This window comes from Lissotriton helveticus, chromosome 8 (genome assembly GCF_964261635.1).
Source record: "Lissotriton helveticus chromosome 8, aLisHel1.1, whole genome shotgun sequence".
Classification (NCBI taxonomy): Eukaryota; Metazoa; Chordata; class Amphibia; order Caudata; family Salamandridae; genus Lissotriton; species Lissotriton helveticus.
Genome location: NC_136069.1, coordinates 477,336,400 through 477,356,352, shown reverse-complemented (window position 1 = coordinate 477,356,352; position 19,953 = coordinate 477,336,400). Strand labels below are relative to the sequence as shown.

Below are 19,953 nucleotides of genomic sequence, written 5' to 3'. Positions count from 1 at the left end.
GTACGCATCACGGATCTTCAACATATGCAAACAGGACTCCAATCAATCAAAAGTGGCCTTTGATTGCAACAGCATGCGGTAGGCCTTGACCAGTGATTTCCCACCCCTGCTTATCCAGCCTCTGGAGAGGGTGTGCAAGACCTCGACATCAAGGAGATCTTTGTTGATTTTTAAAACAGCTTGTGCACCATTGATGACAAAATTAATTTGCTCACTAGTACAATTGTCTTGATCAAAGAATCTGTTGATTAACATGGCGATTGCCTGAACCACCTGGAAACTCGCACCTCTGATGTGTAAGATTCCTATGCTACCACTAGCTAACGGCTGCTCCAAATAGAGGTGGTGTTGGAGACTGTCAAACTGAACAGTAAGGACCTTGAAGTGCATACCTAGCGCAATATGCTTCGGCTTTTGGGTAACCATGACTCAACGTATATCGACAAAATTGAACCCATTTGTTGAATGCATGCTTTGCTCCATGTTTGGCGATGCGATCGCCCTGGTTTTCTTCATCGAATGCTCAGATTGAGCGCTGAGCCTGCATCCTCCTCCTTGTGGCCCATTTTTTCAATTCTAGAGAAAGGGCATCATTTTGTTCTTGGCCGGAGAATGTCAAACTGTCCATCACCAGGGAAATGCTATATTCTTCTACCCTAATTTATTTTGTGCAGTACAGGCTGCTTGCCGGGAATTCTTGCCCATGAAACGTCTCCTTCAGAAATCTGTGGTCGCCTACTCTCTTCTTTACCCTCCCAAGCTGAAATCCGAATTGATGGCAGGCAGCACTACTTAACAGGACCTGAGACTGTCATGAAGTTCTCCCTGTTGTTGACACCTTCTAGGTTGCTTGCTCCCCTTGATCCTGGAACTGCTGCAGAAGGCTGACTCTGTGACCGTGATTAACCGATATTCTGTTGTTGCGCCTCTGGTTTCTCTTGCTGCGGATGACAGGAGCCCCCCTTTGCTTGGGATACGTACTACGCCTTGCTCTGATTTCAGTAAACTCCTTACTGCGGTGGCCTGTGCTGTTGATGTCTTCCACCATGCACCAATATCTTCCTGTACCTACCCCTAAGGGTTGGCGGGAGGATGGATCTTACAGCTAGTTGTAAAGGTTGAAGTAGGTTTGGGTGGGCTCTGTGTTGTAGTTTTCTTATTTTACCATACATGCCTTGTGCTTCGCACTGGAGACTACTCTTTAGTTACAGCCATGCATAAATGTCCCGTGACCTTTGCATCAGCGGCACAATCATTGTCATTCCCTATTAAATGCTTAACGTGGAATGTCCGTAGTTTCAATGATAGACATGAGGCACACTTGGTGCACGCGTACCTTGACGGGCATTATATATTTCTGCTTCCTCCAAGACCTCTACTTAACTCCGGCGGCTGCTGTCCATCTCCCGGCATGGTGGATCACAGAAACACATACTTCCCTATACCTAATTACGCTAGAGGCACTGCTATCCTCCTTAGCAGGGGGGTTGCGCTTGCGCACTCTCTAATCCATCTGCAAGAAAGACTGCAGGTTTGTTGTTATGCATGGTGAGCTCCACAAGTGTCTGGTGACCTTGGCCTCGGTCATTGGTACCACCTCTGCCCAGTTTGCAGTGACTAGTGGCACTAGACAGGGCTACCCACTGTCTCCCATCCTATTTGCGATAGCGATGGAGCCCCTGGCTGCTCATCTGCCTCAACATCATGCTGACAGGGGCCTTCGTTTCACTGTGTGGGGGATATTGATGTCTATGTATGCAGATACTATTACCTTGTATGCCCGCAATCTCCGGGACAATCTTACTTCCATTATTCTGGAAGTCATCTGGTTCAGGGGACACTCCAGCATTCATTGGTCAGATTCCCTCATATTCCTCATAAGAAGCCACAGAGCAATGTGAGCCTGAATTCCCTTTCCAGTGGACGACGCAACCACTGAGATACTTGGGAATATGGCTCAATAGGGATGTTGATGAGTAGTGGAAGGCAAATTGTGGGCGGGCTATGACCTGGCTTGAGGAGCGTGTATCATATCTGGTCCAGACTGCCATTGTCCATGGCCGATAGGATCGCCATCCTCAAAATGGTGGTGCTTTCCAAGTTCCTTTACTACTTCATCAATATACAGATTCCGCTTAGCGAACTCTTCTTGAAGTGACTTTTCTCCAATATAGTGGCCCTGACTTGGACGGGTAAGCAGCCGCGTGTGGCATGGGAGACTATAACACTGCTGTTCCAGCAGCAACGCCTCAAAACTACTTTTATTGCACGCAATCTCTATTTATACGTTTCTGGTTGCACCCTACTCTATTCCTGCCATTCTCAGCTGATCAAGCGGCTCCATACCACGTGATCATCTCCCTCTGTCAGACCATCTTTCCATACTGAGATAGACACTGGCATGCGCTAGATGTGCTTGGCAGGGGCTGCGAAAGCACGCTGGTCTCACGTGGGTATTCTCCCAATCTACTGTTTGCTAAGCACCCCTTGCTCCCTTCAATAGATGGCCGATGAGGGTACATGTCGGAACACTAGCCACCTGGGGCTCCATATGTTTGCGACCTCTACCCAGCTGAGCACTTCCTTCCACCGCATAGCTTGACACATTCTACGCACACTGCCCTTGACCTTTGTATCATCAGCTCTGTGCTGCATGCCAAGCCCTGTACAAACACTTTCCTCCCCCCCCCCCCGCCTCACTACGTAGAATACCTGATAACCAATCCTTTCCCCAGAATTCTTATAACTCGTTTGATGTAGGAGAAGGCACTTGTAAAGGCTCCTGGGTCCCAGACTGCCTGAGGGATGGACACTAATCTCCCTATTACGGAGACACAATGGCGCTTCTGTTGCTCTCAGTTCAGCGCTCGCTTTCTAAACTATAGACTCCGCCTTATCCACTTTAAATTCCTATACAGACTAGATCGTACTCTTGCCCTACTATACCCCATGGGGCTTGTGGATGTCACTCGCTGTTTGAGATGTGCTGCTCCGATGGCCAATTTTATCTAGCTTTGGACTCCCCCACATTGGCTTGTTTCGGGGCTGGGGTCTATTGAGAGGTGGCTAAAATCCCTGATCTTCTCCGTCAGTGGGTGCCATAGATTACCCCGCTGGGATACATGAAGGAAGTTCCCTCAGAAGTGACACTGCTCACAGCATTTCTGTTAATCCTGGCCAAACGGAGGGTGGTAATTCATTGGGGGTCGGCGCACCGCGGCCCACGTTAGTCTGGCTGCGAGATGGCACATATTGTCAGAAACTATTGGGACCTCATGGCAGTACGGTCTCAACCCAAGGACATCTGGGTCCTATTGGCTGCGCATTTGCAACCATGGAGTGCTAATGGGGCCCTGGAGCACACAAATGACATGATGACCCCGGACAACGCTCCCAGATTGTGAGCGCTGCCTGCTAGGCTGTCATCTGGATTGGAGAATACCCCTTCCTGTTGGACTCGCAACTACGACTCTGATGCTTGCTGCTTTGGATGTGGTATTTGACATTATTCCTCTTTGTACTTGCTCATTAACTCATGTCTTCATTGCTGCACTGATATGCAATTATACTTGCAAGACATGTACTTTCCCCTCCCCTTTTTCCATGTACTTTATTTGTTTGTTGTTTAAATGCTAATAAAAATAACAACAACAAAAAATGCCATCTAATACACTATATTTTTTTATTGACAAAAAGAAGCATGGTGACGATTCCCTGGTAAATTTCAAGGCCGTGCTGTTGCGGATCTTTAGGACTTAATGGTTTTCATAACAATTGTTTTTCAGTTGGTACGTTTGTAAACGGCAATTTCAACATCAGTGAAAAACAGCCAAGCAGGAACAGAGAAGCATAAGAGATGTCCACAGTACCATGCCTTCCACTCCCACATCAACGAAACCGATTAAATTAAGTGCTTTACCATTCAGTCCCTTTGGGATTAGATGGATTTATTTTGGAGACACGAAAGAAGGGAACGGTGAAATTTAAAGTCCTGCACTTTTGGTTTATTGCTTCGCGTTCTCGATTCTTCTTCCCTCAGTTTATCCTATTTCTTTTAGCACTTTCTTATTTATTTTTCCTCTTCTTTAGATCCGTGCTGTGGGTGCTACTGAAGGCAGTAGTGCTAGCACGACAGAGCCCATCAATAATGCTACTCCTGTCTCCATACCTGCGCCTGAGTTTGCAGAGGAAGCAAACACATTTCTTCTTCCTTTATTGCAGCTTGCTGTCACCAGGGATGTAATTTTATTTATGTAACGCCTACCTACTATACAGAGTATAAGATTAGCACAAATGAATGGTACAAGTCTGCAATGCATGAAGGAAGACTAAGAACTGTTAGGGAATATCTCATAAAGGAAGAGTGATTTCAAGAAGCATAAAAAACTGCCAGGAAGATAATAAGTACACACAAAGAGGGATACACAATTGAATATGCAGGGAGCAGAAAGAATCAGGCAAAGACACGTCTGAAATTGGGCACAGATAATTGAGAAAGACAAATAATGAAGACTTTTCGGTCTACTGTCTCTAGTGAAGAGCAATTTAAATCTAGAGTTGTTCAACCTGAGATCGAACACAGGCCCTCCATACCCATCTTAGCCAAAGAGGACAACATAATGGCAATGAACTAGCTTGACAAGTCAGTTGGAGTGGGAGGTGGAAACCTTCTGCTGTGGAGTAGGCATTGTTTAGGATTGTTCCCAAGGGAGTGTCTCATAGTCTACCATCTAGCTCAGAAACATCAAAATTGGGTTTCCTTGATGAAGTTGCAGTCAGTTTCAGGTTTGAAGATTCCAACACAGCTACCCTATTTGTTTCGTTTTTAGGTCTCGCCTGTCGATGCGCATGCGCATCGAGCTTGCGAGCCTATTGCGGCTTAAACAACTTTTAACTAAGAAGCAAGGAATCGTGGCGATTCCTTGCAGTGCCCGTGACTTTTAAGCTCAATGCGCATGTGCATTGAGCTTAAAAGCGCGTGCACAGCCGCAATCGCCGTCAGCCGCATTCCTCCGACACCTTTTGAAGTGAAGCTTAGCTTCACTTCAAAGGCCCGGCTTCTTAACACCCACATGCCGCTCTCCCCACTCCGCCCCCTCCCCTGCCCGCCTTGTGCATTTCTCCCGACTGACTGTCTGCTCTCTGTGCTATCTTGGGGGTGTCTGATCCCTTTACTCTCCCCCGTAGTCTTGGCCTTTCGTATCTCTCTGCCTCTCGCAGACTTCAAAACTTCTGGCAGATTCTCTGTTTCTTGCTTATTTCCCTCCCCTCAGCCCCCATAGGACTGACAGCAGGAGTTTCGCCGACAGCAGACTGTGCCAGCTTTACAGGGAAGATGTGCTCAGGGTTTAAGCACAGGTTACTTTACTGTAACCCCCTTAACACTTGCAGCAAGGACAGCTTTACTGTAACCCCTCACCCAGACACAGGTACGGTAACTGGGTTTGTTTTTGTAATCCACTCCGGAACCAAATAACTTGTATCTTCTCCCCAGTTTCCAGTTAAAGTTGCAGAAGAGTAAAGCAAAACCACATCCACAAGTATGTCTGCTGTGTGGGACTGGAATGATCGAACCCTTCTTGCCTGCACGTGGACATTGGGTTGTTGAGATGCATTTCTGACATGGGGTGTGTGCACATGCCCCCAGCCGCCTGCCTTGCCTACTCTCCCAGCTGGTGCCGCTCCACCCCCTGCGGCATCAAAGGCTTTCACGGCCGGCCGGCCATGCTTTCAGTTTCACGACCGGCCGGCCGTGTGAAGGGCATTTCAAAGCCCGCTCTCCCTGCTCCGCCCCCTGCTCCGGCCGAGACGCATTTCTCCTCCCTCCTCCCCCCTCCCCATGCACCCTCAGTGGGCTGAAGAATTGCCAGAATGCAATATCACAGGCTTAGCTCTTGTTTACGTTGGTAGTTCTCGTGGTGATTGGCTTGTGTGGTAGGTTTAAATAATCTTACCCTTATCGCACACCCATGTCTGGTTTAAAGACTGCGTTGCTTGCAGTTTGCGCCTTTCCCCGTCAGCCCAAGAACAGACGTGCTGCCATACTGACACCCGCCAGGTTGTGCTGGCTTGTATCCGGTCCGGTGCAATCCTTTTATTAATGACCCTTTGGTGGTACTCAGAAGCGTTCGTCCTCAGCCCCTCGTATCTAGTTAATAATCCGCTCTTTGCGAGCTTCTCCTCCGTGTGCTTGTCCTCCCCATTACCACTCGTACCACTCATTCCACTCCTTCGAATTTCTCTTCAACTCTTCTATGCATCCATCTCACTCCTGCCTCCCTGCTGTCTTAGCCTACCACTCCGTCATTCAAAATCTACTCTTAAGGACAGTCTGCTCTACTATTCCGGTAAAGCCTACCTGGACTCACATGTGTGGGTTCTGGTGTTTTTCCCCTCGATATGTTCAACTTCTAAACACAAGCTGTTGCATGCCTTTGTTTAACATTGTTGCTGAGAACATGACCTCGCTCATACGGTTCACGTTTAGGATACTACTTCTGGCTTAAGCACCATCAGGACATAGTATCACCGAGTGTTCAATTTTCTAAACCTCTCCTTGCCCTTTATGTAGATCCTTAATTGTGTTAAAAGCTGCTCGCGTTATGCACAGTCCCGAATAAAATGTTATAAGATACATGCATTAAAAGTTTCAAAATCCCTTAAAGATACATGATAGTTTTGCACAAGTGAAATGTCGGCATTAGGGCTACTAGAATTAGTGGCTTAAATCTATTTTAGTACTGTAGCCGCTGACCCTTTAGTCGCTGGCCAGATGGTGGTTGTATTAGACGTTACAAGCAGTTTCTAAATGGGGGTGGGTAAATTCAGTGATGACACCTTCTTTTTGTAGTGGCTGCAGGCCGCCATTGTATACTGTTTTTGTGCTTTTTATACTTCTACAACATGAAGATCGAAAAAAATAACTTTTCTTTACTGCAACAGCCAGGCATATGCTCTTTTGTGTGTAATGGTTGCATCTGCGGGTATTATTTTTAGCCCGTTGTGGAAAACTGATGACTACATATAGACCTCGATAAGACCCTTTCGCGTTTAAAATAGTTTACCATTTGAGTTTGAGATGCTAATTATTTGCCTAAGATTATTCTCGTCCTATCAAAACATAAAGCACTAGTCCGCAATTTAGAACACGTATATTGTGCAACACTTCAATGACATTTTTAAAGTAACTATGCTGATTTTCCTGGCTATTGCACATTTTTCCCTCACCCACCCTCAACCCCTCATCCCCACTCACCCTCAACCCCTCACCCTCACTCACCCTCAACCCCTCACCCTCACTCACCCTCAACCCCTCACCCAACCCCTCACCCTCACTCACCCTCAACACCTCACCACCTCACTCACCCTCACTCTCACTCATCCTCACTCACCCTCAACCCCTCACCCTCACTCACCCTCACTCACCCTCACCCACCCTCAACCCCTCACCCTCACTCACCCTCAACCCCCCCTCACCCTCACTCACCCTCAACGCCTCACCCTCACTCACCCTCAACGCCTCACCCTCAATCACCCTCAACCCCTCACCCACCTTCACTCACCTTCACTCACCCTCACTCACCCTCACTCACCCTCACTCACCCTCACTCACCCTCACCCTCACTCACCCTCACCCACCCTCAACCCCTCATCCTCACTCACCCTCAATGCCTCACCCTAAACCCCTCACCCTCACCCACCCCCACTCACCCTCAACCCCTCACCCTCAATCCCTCACCCTCACTCACCCTCACCCTCACTCACCCTCAACCCCTCACCCTCACTCACCCTCAACCCCTCACCCTCAATCCATCACCCTCACTCACCCTCAACCCCTCACCCTCACTCACCCTCAACCCCTCACCCTCAATCCATCACCCTCACTCACCCTCACCCTCATTCACCCTCACTCACCCACACTCACCCTCACTCACCCACACTCACCCTCACTCACCCTCACTCACCCACACTCACCCTCACTCACCCTCACCCTCACTCACCCTCACCCTCACTCACCCTCACCCACCCTCACCCTCACTCACCCTCACTCACCCTCACCCTCACTCACCCTCACCCTCACTCACCCTCACTCACCCTCACCCACCCTCACCCTCACTCACCCTCACCCACCCTCACTCACCCACCCTCACCCACCCCCACCCTCACCCTCACTCACCCTCAACCCCTCACCCTCACTCACCCTCACTCACCCTCAACACCTCACCCTCACTCACCCTCACCCTCAACCCCTCACCCTCACTCACCCTCAACCCCTCACCCTCAACACCTCACCCTCGAACACTCCCCCTCAACCCCTCACCCTCACTCACCCTCACTCACCCTCACTCACCCTCACTCACCCTCACTCACCCTCACTCACCCACACTCACCCACACTCACCCTCAACCCCTCACCCTCACTCACCCTCAACCCCTCACCCTCACTCACCCTCAACCCCTCACCCTCAACCCCTCACCCTCAACCCCTCACCCTCACTCTCACTCACCCTCACTCACCCTCAACACCTCACCCTCACTCACCCTCACCCACCCTCAACACCTCACCCTCACTCACCCTCACCCCCTCACCCCCTCACCCCCTCAACCCCTCACCCCCTCACCCACTCGCCCTCACTCACCCTCACTCACTCACCCTCAACCCCTCACCCTCACTCACCCTCACTCACCCTCAACCCCTCACCCTCACTCACCCTCAACCCCTCACTCACCCTCACTCACCCTCACCCTCACTCACCCTCACTCAGCGCAACAACAGCATCTTCACTAAATATATTTAATAAACTTTAAGCTATTGGCAATATAAAATAAAATCCATTTTATTTACGTATTAATTATTAATTGTTTTTTAAAGCCATTGATTTTTTTTATATCAATACATATAAGTCACATATAAGTCCCGTTAATACAAAAAATGTTGCTTTACAAATGCTAGAGGTGTCACATTTACAAAAATTATAACTATTGGCTTTGTAAATAAGAAAGCTATTAATTTAGCTATTTAGAAAAAACAACACATAAATAAAAAACAAAAAAATAAATAACACCTATAGCTCAAACTTTCCTACTGCGAGACCTATTGCATTTCCAATGCTTGTTTTTCCTTTTCTCTGAGGCCTTTTTCGAAGAGCATGTTTTTCTACAGTTTTAATTAAGACTGGGAGGCAAGGCATTGTGACTGGTCTACTGATACCATTTCCAAACCCGAGTGACCATGTGGCACACTAATGCACCATGACAGGGGCAGCCAAGCTGGCATTGGGTATATGCTCACCCTCTTCTCTTCAGACTCTTTTTGGCATCTCAACAAATTGATGTAGCGATGTGAGAAATCTGAAGATTTGTATCCAACACTTCAGTTGTCAACTCTGGACCATATTGAACACCTACAGAATGGCATCCTTGATAATGCAGCTTATCCTGTGACACCCAGAGCAGCACAAATGGGGGAATTCACCATCCTTTGGTCTTCACTAAGCCTTTGCCCATGCATGATCGAATGCATCACAGGAAACTTGGGGTGATCGGTCTCAATTTCTGTTGATCCACTGAGACTATTTACAGGATCAGTAATAAAGTGGCATTGTTTAGATGTGCACACCAAGCATCCTGGGGTTGAGTGGACCAGGATCTGCTGTTGCAGAGAGCAGTGCAAGCTTCTACACCCTTGCCTTCTTACTCTCCTCCTTCATCCTTGGAGATTAAGCCCAACTACTGAACACCTTCGTCCTGCCTCCTGGGGTGGTAGGTGTTAACTTGGCAGCTGGACACCTCTAGGCACAAAATGTGTTCACCTGTTGTTGGACATATTTGTGGCTTGGTGTGGTCCATGATAGACACACTCCAGGCAAAGTTATCTGATTTTTTGTTGTTTTCTTTGTCCATAACCTTGGAAGGCTTCGCTCTGGGCACAGTTAAAGGGTACCTCTCGGTTATTTCAGCCTTTTTGCTGTTGGAACAGCCCTCTTTGTGCAAGTCTTTATTTGTTATGCACTTTTTGAAAGGTTTACTGCATTTGTTTCCTCCCTCACGCTTTGTCGTGCATCATGGAACCTTAACTTGGTCCTCAAATATGTGATGGGTACACCCCTTGAGCCGCTTCAAAGCTGTTCCTTGTGGCTTCTTACCCTCAAGACGGTCTTCCTTGTTGCAGTTAATATCAACATGACGTGTGAGTGAGCTTCAGATTCTGTGTCAGCCTGCCATACACCACATTCTTCCCACACAAGCTGGTTTTGCAGACACTGGCATCCTTCTTGCCTAAAGTTGTGACTCAGTTCCACATAGGTCAAGACATTACTGTGCCAGCATTCTGTGCTTTGCCTCACCCCTCTAAAGGAGGAGTAGAGACTCCACCATTTGGACCCCCAGAGAGCTATAAGCTTTTATATTGATCGTACCAAAGAACACCAAGTGGATGATCAGCTCTTTGTGGGATTATTGGGAGAAAGAAAGGGCAAGGCTGTGCAGAAGAGAACTATCTCCGTCTGGATCATACTTTGCATTAAGATCTGCTATACATTGGCCACTCAGCAGCCTCTTGAACGACTTCATAGCTATTCTACCAGAGCCAAATCTTCTATCACTCCCTTGGCATGCGTAGTCCCTGTCCTAGGCACTTGCCAGGCAACTATATGGATGTCCATTCAGACTTTCACGAAGCACAATTGTTTGGATGGTTAAATTCGTCGAGAGGGGCCTTTGGCCTACTTGGTCCTGCAAGACTTTCTGGTTTGAGTCTATTCTTTGACCCATCTCTGAATAGGTACTTGGTATCTGTTGCAAAGGTGAGAAATCTGCCCCTAGAAGTCAAACATGTTACTTACCTTAGGTAACGATCTTTTCTGGTAGAGACTCTATATAGTCACAGATTTTTCACGAACCTCTTGTCCTTCCCCTTCTGTAATTGGACTCTATCCATTAATTTGATCACAAGTCTAGTAATGTGCTCACTGGACACAACCAAATTGCTATTTGGGCTCTGCGTCTGTGGGCCTGTACAGCCTCAAAAGCAACTGGTGTCTGCACCTATATAGTCCCTGGATGTAATTTCCAGAGCTGAGCAGCACCAGCATGCTGTCACCTACTGGCACACAGAAATACTGCAAAAAACGTTTCCATATCTATTCTGATACCTGATGACTAATCCAAAGGTAAGAAGTCTATGGCTACATAAAGTCTATCAGAAAGAGTGTTACCAAAGTTAAGTAACTTGTTGTTTTCTGCAACTTCCTGTAAAAAAAACAACTAACAGTCAAACGAAGGACACACCTGGCTCCAGCTCCTGCCAAATATTGTGTTTGACTGCTGCGGTCCCCACAATGTTTGCGTCCCTGGAGGCTCATGTTTCCTTCTGTTTAAGGTGACACTTTTTCGTGGAATGGATACGTTGTTCGAATTCTGGTACGTCCAGGAGGCTGTTCAGTGTGCCCTCAGTTGAAAAAAAACCCAGACATTAAAGCCAGTCAGCATCAATACCATAAGCTCGCTGTGCCACCTTTTGCTTGCTCGCCATTTCATTGTGCTTATTTATTTCTTTTTTTTATGGGAGATCCAAGCAGAAACGTGTTAATTACTGATGGTATTATATTAACAATACAAAAAATTAATACATACATCACACTATCTTGCAAAAGATGTTCTTAACCTAACACAGCCTACTTAGAGTAGGAATCCGTCCCTCTCAGGTGATCCATATGACACTGAAAGATTACAAGGATTCACTTAGTTAGTTACACATTTTATGGGATATTTAAATTCCCATTTAGAAACCTATTTATATAATGGTTTTAGAAAGCATTGGCATATTGCCTTTGTACTACTTCTCCTCTCACGGATACGGAGTTTTATTCCAGCTGATCTAAAAAAAGTTTTTGCAGACATAGCTGACCTCCATTTCCTCCAAATAGTAAATTCAGCTGGATATTACTGAACTAATTTGGTTAGTTTGCAGAGCAGTTTGTTGTCTGATCCTGTGGCTTACTCGCCATCAAACTAAAAAAAATACTGTGGATGTAATCAAGCCTGGTTTAAACGTTCTGTATGTAGACCTCAATAATTTTGATTTAATGTGAACAAACAACATAGCAGGCATAATCAAATCTATGGCAGAGGTTTAAATAAACAACACTCTGCACAATTCCATGGGCTTCTTTCAGAAAAGGTTGACAGTCTTAATGTTATATAAGGGCACCCAGTGGCAGGTACAACTTTATTCTTCTATTGGACCCTACCTTTTCGGCATTTAAAAAAGGAGAATCAAACCCCATATTGTACAAGACATTGTATAGCATACTTCCTATTTAGAATATACAGACCCCTGTTTCCCAAGGAAGTCCTTGTGATTTTCAGTATTACTTTAGAATCACTGCAATTGATTGCACAAAAAGGTTTCTGATGAGATTACTACTGGACACAGTGCCATAAGAATGATTGTGCTTACTGATTTCTAGTCTATACTTACCTTGTATGAGCCACTACGCACAAACTCTCCAGTGTTCATCCCTCTTGTGGGTTGCACTAGAACAGACAAGTTTTTGCTCATGCCTCATTGTAGTTTCTACTGACAAAATAGGGCAACCAAATTACCCCCAAGGAATTGGGTATGATCATGTACATATACAAAGAATTCCTTGAGGAATTATTCACATGAGCATTTCACACTTATGTTGGTCGCTAATGTGATCCAGACTGGATCACATTAGTATTGTATGTATGTTTTTTCATATTTCATATATGATGTATTTCTGCTGTGTATTTCTTTAACAAATAGGTTTCCATCATTCAAGAACTTGTTACTGGATACGAAGTTTCCCTGAAGACGTGTGACTACTTCAGCCTTTGTGGTAAGACTGACTGCTTCGCACTATGTGCAACCATTCTGCAAGACATCTATGCGTGCTTCCTAGAATGTAGCAGCATTAGTCGAATTATTTTTGCATAAATGAAGAAAATTCAGAAAACGATGCTTTAGGTCTTTTAGGAAGCTGAGATATTTTTCTTTTTCTTTTGTTTTAGAAAATGGAGAGAAAGAGCCACCAACGACTTTGCTTTGGGTTCGCTATTTCCTGGCACAGCATTTTGACAAACTTGGACAATATTTATTGGCACTGGATTATATTAATACAGCAATAGCAAGCACACCTACACTAATAGAACTGTTCTATGTAAAAGCTAAAATTTATAAGGTAAGGGAATAAGGTTCAGTCTAATCCGATTACATTTCAATTCATTTATTTTATTTTAGGTATTTATGTAGTATCATGATACTCAATATGATGGATTATTTTATAAGCGTAAGAGAGCTTGAGAAGAAATCATTCTTACTCTTAACAGTCAGTGTATGGAGCTTAAGTTGGTAAAGATGGAGAATACTGCTTGTTGATGTTGCCTGCAAATATGTAGGTTTTTAGCATCTCCCTTGAACATGTTCTGGGTAGGAGGCTGTCAGACTTCTGAAGAAAGAACTCCCAAGCTGCAAAATAGATTGATTTAGTGTTATTGAGGTAATCTGTGCTTTTTGTCTCTGGGGCCTTCTGCTGCAATTAATGGCCTAATGTGTTTTACTTAAAGTTGTGTGACGTTATAGATCTCATTCTAGTCTAATGATTATACGTTTTTATTAATGTTAATCTTCTTTTGTTTCTGTTGTCTTAAAGCATATAGGCAATCTCAAGGAAGCTGCGAAGTGGATGGATGAGGCACAGTCTTTGGATACAGCAGACAGGTTCATCAATTCCAAATGTGCAAAGTACATGCTTCGGGCAAATCTGGTGAAAGAGGCTGAGGAGATGTGCTCAAAATTTACAAGGGTAGGATATTCTGTTTAGGGGTTAAGGTGTTGGGGAGCTCCATTGTCTAATACAGTGGGATTGTTACCGAAAATGTTGATACTTAATATTATGTAACATATTTTCATGCAGACCAGTTGGATTTGGCTGGTGTAATATTTTCCATAGTTATTGTGAAGTTGAAAATAATACAAAAACAGGTGATGGACAGAATGCAGAACAATGTCATACATTCACCCCAGTACAGAGATCTGAGCCTAAATCCATCGTATTTTTGATCACCATGCCTTTCTAGTTTGAACCCAGCTATATGCAAATCAGTCTTGACCCTGTGCCCCATGGGAACAGTCCAGCCAGAACTGCCAAGCCAGGTCCTCCCTGGACTGGAAACAAGCATCCAAGGACCGGCTTCGGGCTTGTTCTGCATTCTGTCCATCAACTGTTGGTTTTGCATTTGATTCCGGTCCAGGAAAGACATGGCTTGGCAGTTCGGGCTGGACTGTTCCCATGAGGCACAGGGTCAAGGCTGATTTGCATATGGCCATGTCTGAACTGGGGTGGTGTGGAATTCAAAAAAACGATGGATTTAGGCCCAGATCTCTGTACTGGTTTGAATGTATGACCTTGTTCTGCATTCTGTCCATCAACTGTTGGTTTTGCATTTGTCACCCCGAGTGGGATGGGTATGCTCAGACGTGAGTCCCATGCTCTCCACACCACTGGAGTCAAGCTATCCTGGCTGAAGACGGCTGATAGCCAGAAACTGGTCCTAGGATGCTTGATTCCGGACCAGGAAAGACATGGCTTGGCAGTTTGGGCTGGACTGTTCCCATGAGGCACAGGGTCAAGGCTGATTTGCATATGGCCATGTCTGAACTGGGGTGGTGTGGAGTGCAAAAAACGATGGATTTAGGCCCATATCTCTGTACTGGTTTGAATGTATGACATTGTTCTGCATTATGTCCATCAACTGTTGGTTTTGCAGTTGAAAATAATACAGCACAGATTTCCTGACTGAACTTTTGAAAATTCGATTACGGCGAATGTTAGGCGTTTCTTGCTCAGTCATCTGGATCCAGGTGAAGCACATAGTTGTCAGGTCAACTCTGAGGGTGCACCTCCTTCATCCCTAACCCATCCATGCTGTAGGGAGCCTGTATCATTCCCTTTAGGTGTCTACTGCAGCATCCGGGTTTCTTTGACTTAACCCCTTGACTTAGAGATCTGTTGAAATAGCTAGAGGAGGCTGTCCTTATTCTGGAACTGCTAGTTTTATTTTTAGGTCGTGCTGTTCTGGAGAAATTGTTTGCAACTTTAAAACATTGTAAAATAGAATATCACAGGAGGTGGAATTGGGGTATACGATTGTGTCATAATTGAATGTTAGTGCATGCCCCTTTGATAAGTCAGCTCTTTTCTTTTTAAATAAACTTTTATTAACAATAAAACACAATAACAAAAGTCGAGGCATTTAAATACAGTACAGACGATCATGTGCCTTCAGAGAGCTCTTCTCCAATGTTCAGGCAAAGGTATACATTTATAATACGTCGAGAGGGAGAGGGGCAGTGGGAAAACAGTGCAGCAACCATAGTATCAAACAGTACATGGAACGTCGTTTAGGGGGTCAAGGGAGCATCCAACAATAAGTCTGGTGGGGGAGTGCAGATATTCCCACGATATGTATTCCACTGAGACCAGACTCTCTTCCATTGCCTAGGTCTACCCCTAGCCAGATACACCGTTTTCTCCCTGAACATGCACCAGTCAATGCCCTCCTTCCATACCAAAACCGTGGGCGACCTCTGGGAACCCCACAGCTGTGCGATGTCTCTCTTAGCTATCATGTTACCAAGGGTCGCCCAGCAGATCTGAGCCACAGTATAATCATTCGGTTCCCATACATTCAGCAGGCAGCGCCTAGCTTCAGGCAGCAACGACACTCCGGTAACTCTTTCCATCACCGCATGCACTCGGGTCCAAAACGTCGCCACCGCCGAACATTCCCAGAGAATGTGGAGGAAGGTTCCAGGCATGTCGCAACCACGCTTACACAGCCTATCCAGAAAATAGCCCATTCGCACCAGACTAGGACCAGTAACATCGATACGGTGAAGGATCTTAAGTTGGACAAAGCGAAGACGGGCAGGAATGGCAACCTCCTTGGGGGACGATAATGCGGATTGCCAGTCTTCGTCATCTAATTCCAACCCATCCTCAGTCCAGACCGCTCTGAGACGCACAAGTAAATCCGCATGATTATTGATAAATTTTTTATAAGTCAATGAAATCGTGCTGTCAGGGACATAACCGTCCAATATACGGTCCTCCAGAGGGGAGGACTCGGGGACGTCGGTGCCTGCAGCGAAAACCGACAGCAAAGAATGGCGCACCTGAACGTATCTGAAAAACTCTGTGTCTCCGAGCTCATATTCCGTCCTCCGCGCCTCATAGGTTTTAACATTTCCCTTGGTCCAGAGGTCACCCACTCTACTGATGCCAATCATGTCCCATTTTTCAAACCCTTTCGTTCTCCATAACCAACCCAATCTTTCAGAGGCATACAACGGAGCCGCACGAGTCAATCTATCACCCCATCCCAAAGCAGCATTCGCATCACGCCAAATTCGCACATCAATCTTAGTGGGCCCAGTTAATGTCCTACCAATCCCTTCAGAATAAAGCACCCCAGTGAAGTTCCCACCCGGTAAAAGGTGTTTATCCATATCAAAAGCCGGTGAAGGACCCGGTGTGTAAGTAGCATGCTTGATAGCACTCAATTGAGAGGCCCAATAGTAACGCTTGATGTCTGGGAGAGCGATGCCCCCATCGTACCAAGGGAGCGTGAGCTTGGGGAGAGCAATACGCGCACGTCCGTCCCAAAACAAACGACGCTGTAGGCTCTCCACCTCCCGAAAAAATCTGGAGGGACTAGGGTCAAAGGAGGTTTGCAGAGCGTACAAAAATCTCAGCAGCGACATCATCTTAAACAGAGTTGCACGCCCTAGCGTTGACAGCGGTAACCGACGCCAGCGCGAGACATCAAGTTTCAGTCATTGGAGCGGGGGAAGCAAGTTGCGCTCGTAGCGAACCATAGGATCCAGGGAGATATAAATCCCTAAATACTTGAACCCTGACCCTGACTCTGTGAGCTGGATCGGGAATCTGCGAGGCAGCGTGGGAAACCCTCCTGCTAACACATAGACACAGGATTTCGTCCAGTTAATAACGAGACCTGAGTTTTTCCCAAATGAAGTCAAAACGTCGAAGAGCACATTCAGGGATTTCTGGGGGGATGTGAGGTACAAAAGAATGCCATCCGCATAAAGCGAAATACGATCTTCGAAATCTGGAGTCCACCTGATGCCCTTTATCGAGGGTTCCCAACGGAGCCACGCAGCTAATGGTTCGAGCACCAGGGCAAAAAGTAAGGGGGACAAAGGGCAACCCTGCCGAGTACCTCGCCCAAGGTAAAAATGCCAGATACCTTCCCATTGACCACCGCCTGAGCCAGAGGCTTCTCATAAAGAAGTTTCACCCATGCGATGAATACAGGGCCAAGACCAAATTTGGCGAGAGCCGCCCAGAGATAAGGCCATTCGATAGTATCAAAGGCCATGGTGGCATCCAAGGAAGCCAAAATGGCCGGCTCAGAGAGGGTCGTGGCTCTCGCGAGAACTCCATGAAGCCGCCGAAAATTAAGGGCAGTATTGCGATGCGGGATAAAACCGGATTGATCCGGATGGATCAAGTCACCGATCACCTTGACCAAGCGGTTAGCCAACAATTTGGCTAAGATTTTGGGTTCGGCGTTTCAAAGGGAGATGGGCCTAAAAGAGGTACAACGGTCTCGCGGCTTACCCTCCTTGCGTATTACCACGATGGAGGCCAGCCGTTGATCAGCAGGGAGGGAACCAGATTCCAGCGCCTCAAGGAACATCGCCCTCAGATAGGGCACCATTTTGTCGGGCCGCAATTTGTACAACTCAATAGGCAAGCCATTGCGGCCCATAGCCTTGCCAGAGCGAAGGGAGCGGATGGCAACCGCTATCTCGTCTGTCGTAAGCGGTGCGTCCATACAATCTCTATCGAAATTAGAGAGACAGGGCAATGCAATGTCCCGCAGTAACAAATGAGAATCCTCCTCGTCCCTATCGCAAACTGGAGAATACACAGCACGGAAATGTTCCACAAAACAGTCAATGATACCAGCCGGGTCAGTAACACATACTCCATCCGACCTTTCAATCGTAGGAACCACACGATTCGCTCTTTCCTTCTTATCAAGCCAAGCAAGCAGTTTACCAGCCTTGTCACCCACATCATAGAGCCTACCCTGTTGCTCTCTGTTCATAACTTTAGCAGCATCGGTCACCCGGGCTTTATATTCAGATTGTTTCAAGCTGAGGGAGTGAAGTTTAGCACGGGTGACACCCGCCTCGAGGTCACTCTCAAGCAGTTATTTCAGCTTCAATGCGGACCAGTTCCTCACATTTAGCCTTCTTGGCGCCAGTAATTAACGTCAATGAATGTCCACGTATAACAGTCTTAAAAGCCTCCCACAATGACACAGACGAAGAAACAGATCCCACATTATCGAGGAAGTAATGATCAATCGATTTTATCCGCTCTGAGCGAATCTTAGGATTCCGGAGATACCAAGGGTTGATGGGAGCGACTCTGCCCTCGCTGCGCACTCCAGCTTCCATACAGAGCAACAATGGGAATGATCAGAAATGCCCCTGGGAAGGTGTCGAATTTGCCTGATAGAGGAGGATTGAGCCGCCGTCATCAAGAAATAATCAAGCCTGGAGAGGCTCCCGTGGACACCAGAATGGAAGGTATATTGTAACTGTATGGGGTGCATCAACCTCCAACTATCCACCAGCCCGAAAGTGTCCAAAAACCCACTCATCCATGACTGAGAGCTAGCCAAATCTCTGGGAGGGTAGTGATCCGAAGTTCCAGAGACAACAGAGTTAAAGTCCCCACCCAAAATTAGGAGCCCTTCAGGAAGCCCCAGAACCACCCATCCAATATCAGCAAAGGTGAGAGTCTGCAGGCCAGGGGGGACATAAATCGAGAGTATAGAGAGCATCTTCCCCTCCCATCTACCAGTGAGTGCGGCGTAGCGCCCTCTATCATCAAGTATTACATCATCAATCTCAAAGGGAAGGGAAGTGCAGACCAGAATACCCACCCCCCTAGAGCCAGAAGTGAATCCGGAATGAGCAACCAAGCGATATCCTCGTCTATTCATGGCTTGGCAAGCGTTACCAATTAAGTGTGTCTCTTGCAGAAGGACAAAATCAGGAGCATGGCGTCTCAAAAACTGCAGCACAACCCCGTTTTATCCTGTCCCCCAACCCGTTGACATTCCAAGATAAGTCTCAACTCACTACCCCCATTCCCGAGAAGACTACAGAGCATACTCCACACAGAGCACATTAATCGAAGCAATAAAGAGTACAATGCGATGCCTTGCGAAAATGAACAAACAAACAACGACCCCCACCACCCCCCAACCAGAACCCGTTACAACTCCCCCCACCCTGCACCCCTGCGTGAGACTCAATAGCCACCCCAACCTGCAGTGTGCCTGTCGCCCAGCCATTAAACTAATCTAAACAAAGAAACCCAGGAGGAGGAAAGAGCCCCGATTTACCCCCCCCCCCCCCCCCCCCCCCCCACCTACTTTTGGTTTTCCACCCGGAACTCGATGCGCTCCCTCAACGGCGAAGAATTTGCTGAGCCCGGAGGGGGCGAGATGATTTAAAACAAGATCTTCCACCAGGAGATCGATGGAAGCATATTCGTGGTTCTCAGGGACTCCAATAATGCGTACATTATTACGCCGTGCCCTATTTTCAAAATCCTCAAGTCGGTGCGCCATCAAGTCGTTCGAAAAACGCAGGTTGCCGACTTCAGTCTGTATGTCGGAGACGTCAGTAGTCAGGCTGGAGGTCTTCAAATCTAGGGACTTGACCCTCTCATTAGTTTTCGCCAGGTCCGCTCTGATCAAGGGGACGTCGACGGCCACCGTGTCGATCTTTGAAGCAAGGGCCTCGTATTGCTGACCCATCGAAGCCTTCATGCCGGCGATGGCACTCATAACATCCTGAAGGGAAGGTTCAGAAGAAGCGGCA

General features: G+C 46.9%; 1 protein-coding gene across 1 annotated transcript in view; it reads left to right on the top strand.

Moving 5' to 3' along the window:
* NAA16 (N-alpha-acetyltransferase 16, NatA auxiliary subunit) overlaps positions 1-19,953 on the top strand; it is a 587,644-nt gene that overhangs the window by 356,680 nt on the left and 211,011 nt on the right. Inside the window, exons 10-12 of the mRNA XM_078657379.1 lie at positions 12,790-12,862; positions 13,035-13,204; positions 13,676-13,828. Coding sequence (XP_078513505.1) covers positions 12,790-12,862; positions 13,035-13,204; positions 13,676-13,828 — 396 coding nt within the window. The remainder of the gene's footprint in view (positions 1-12,789; positions 12,863-13,034; positions 13,205-13,675; positions 13,829-19,953) is intronic.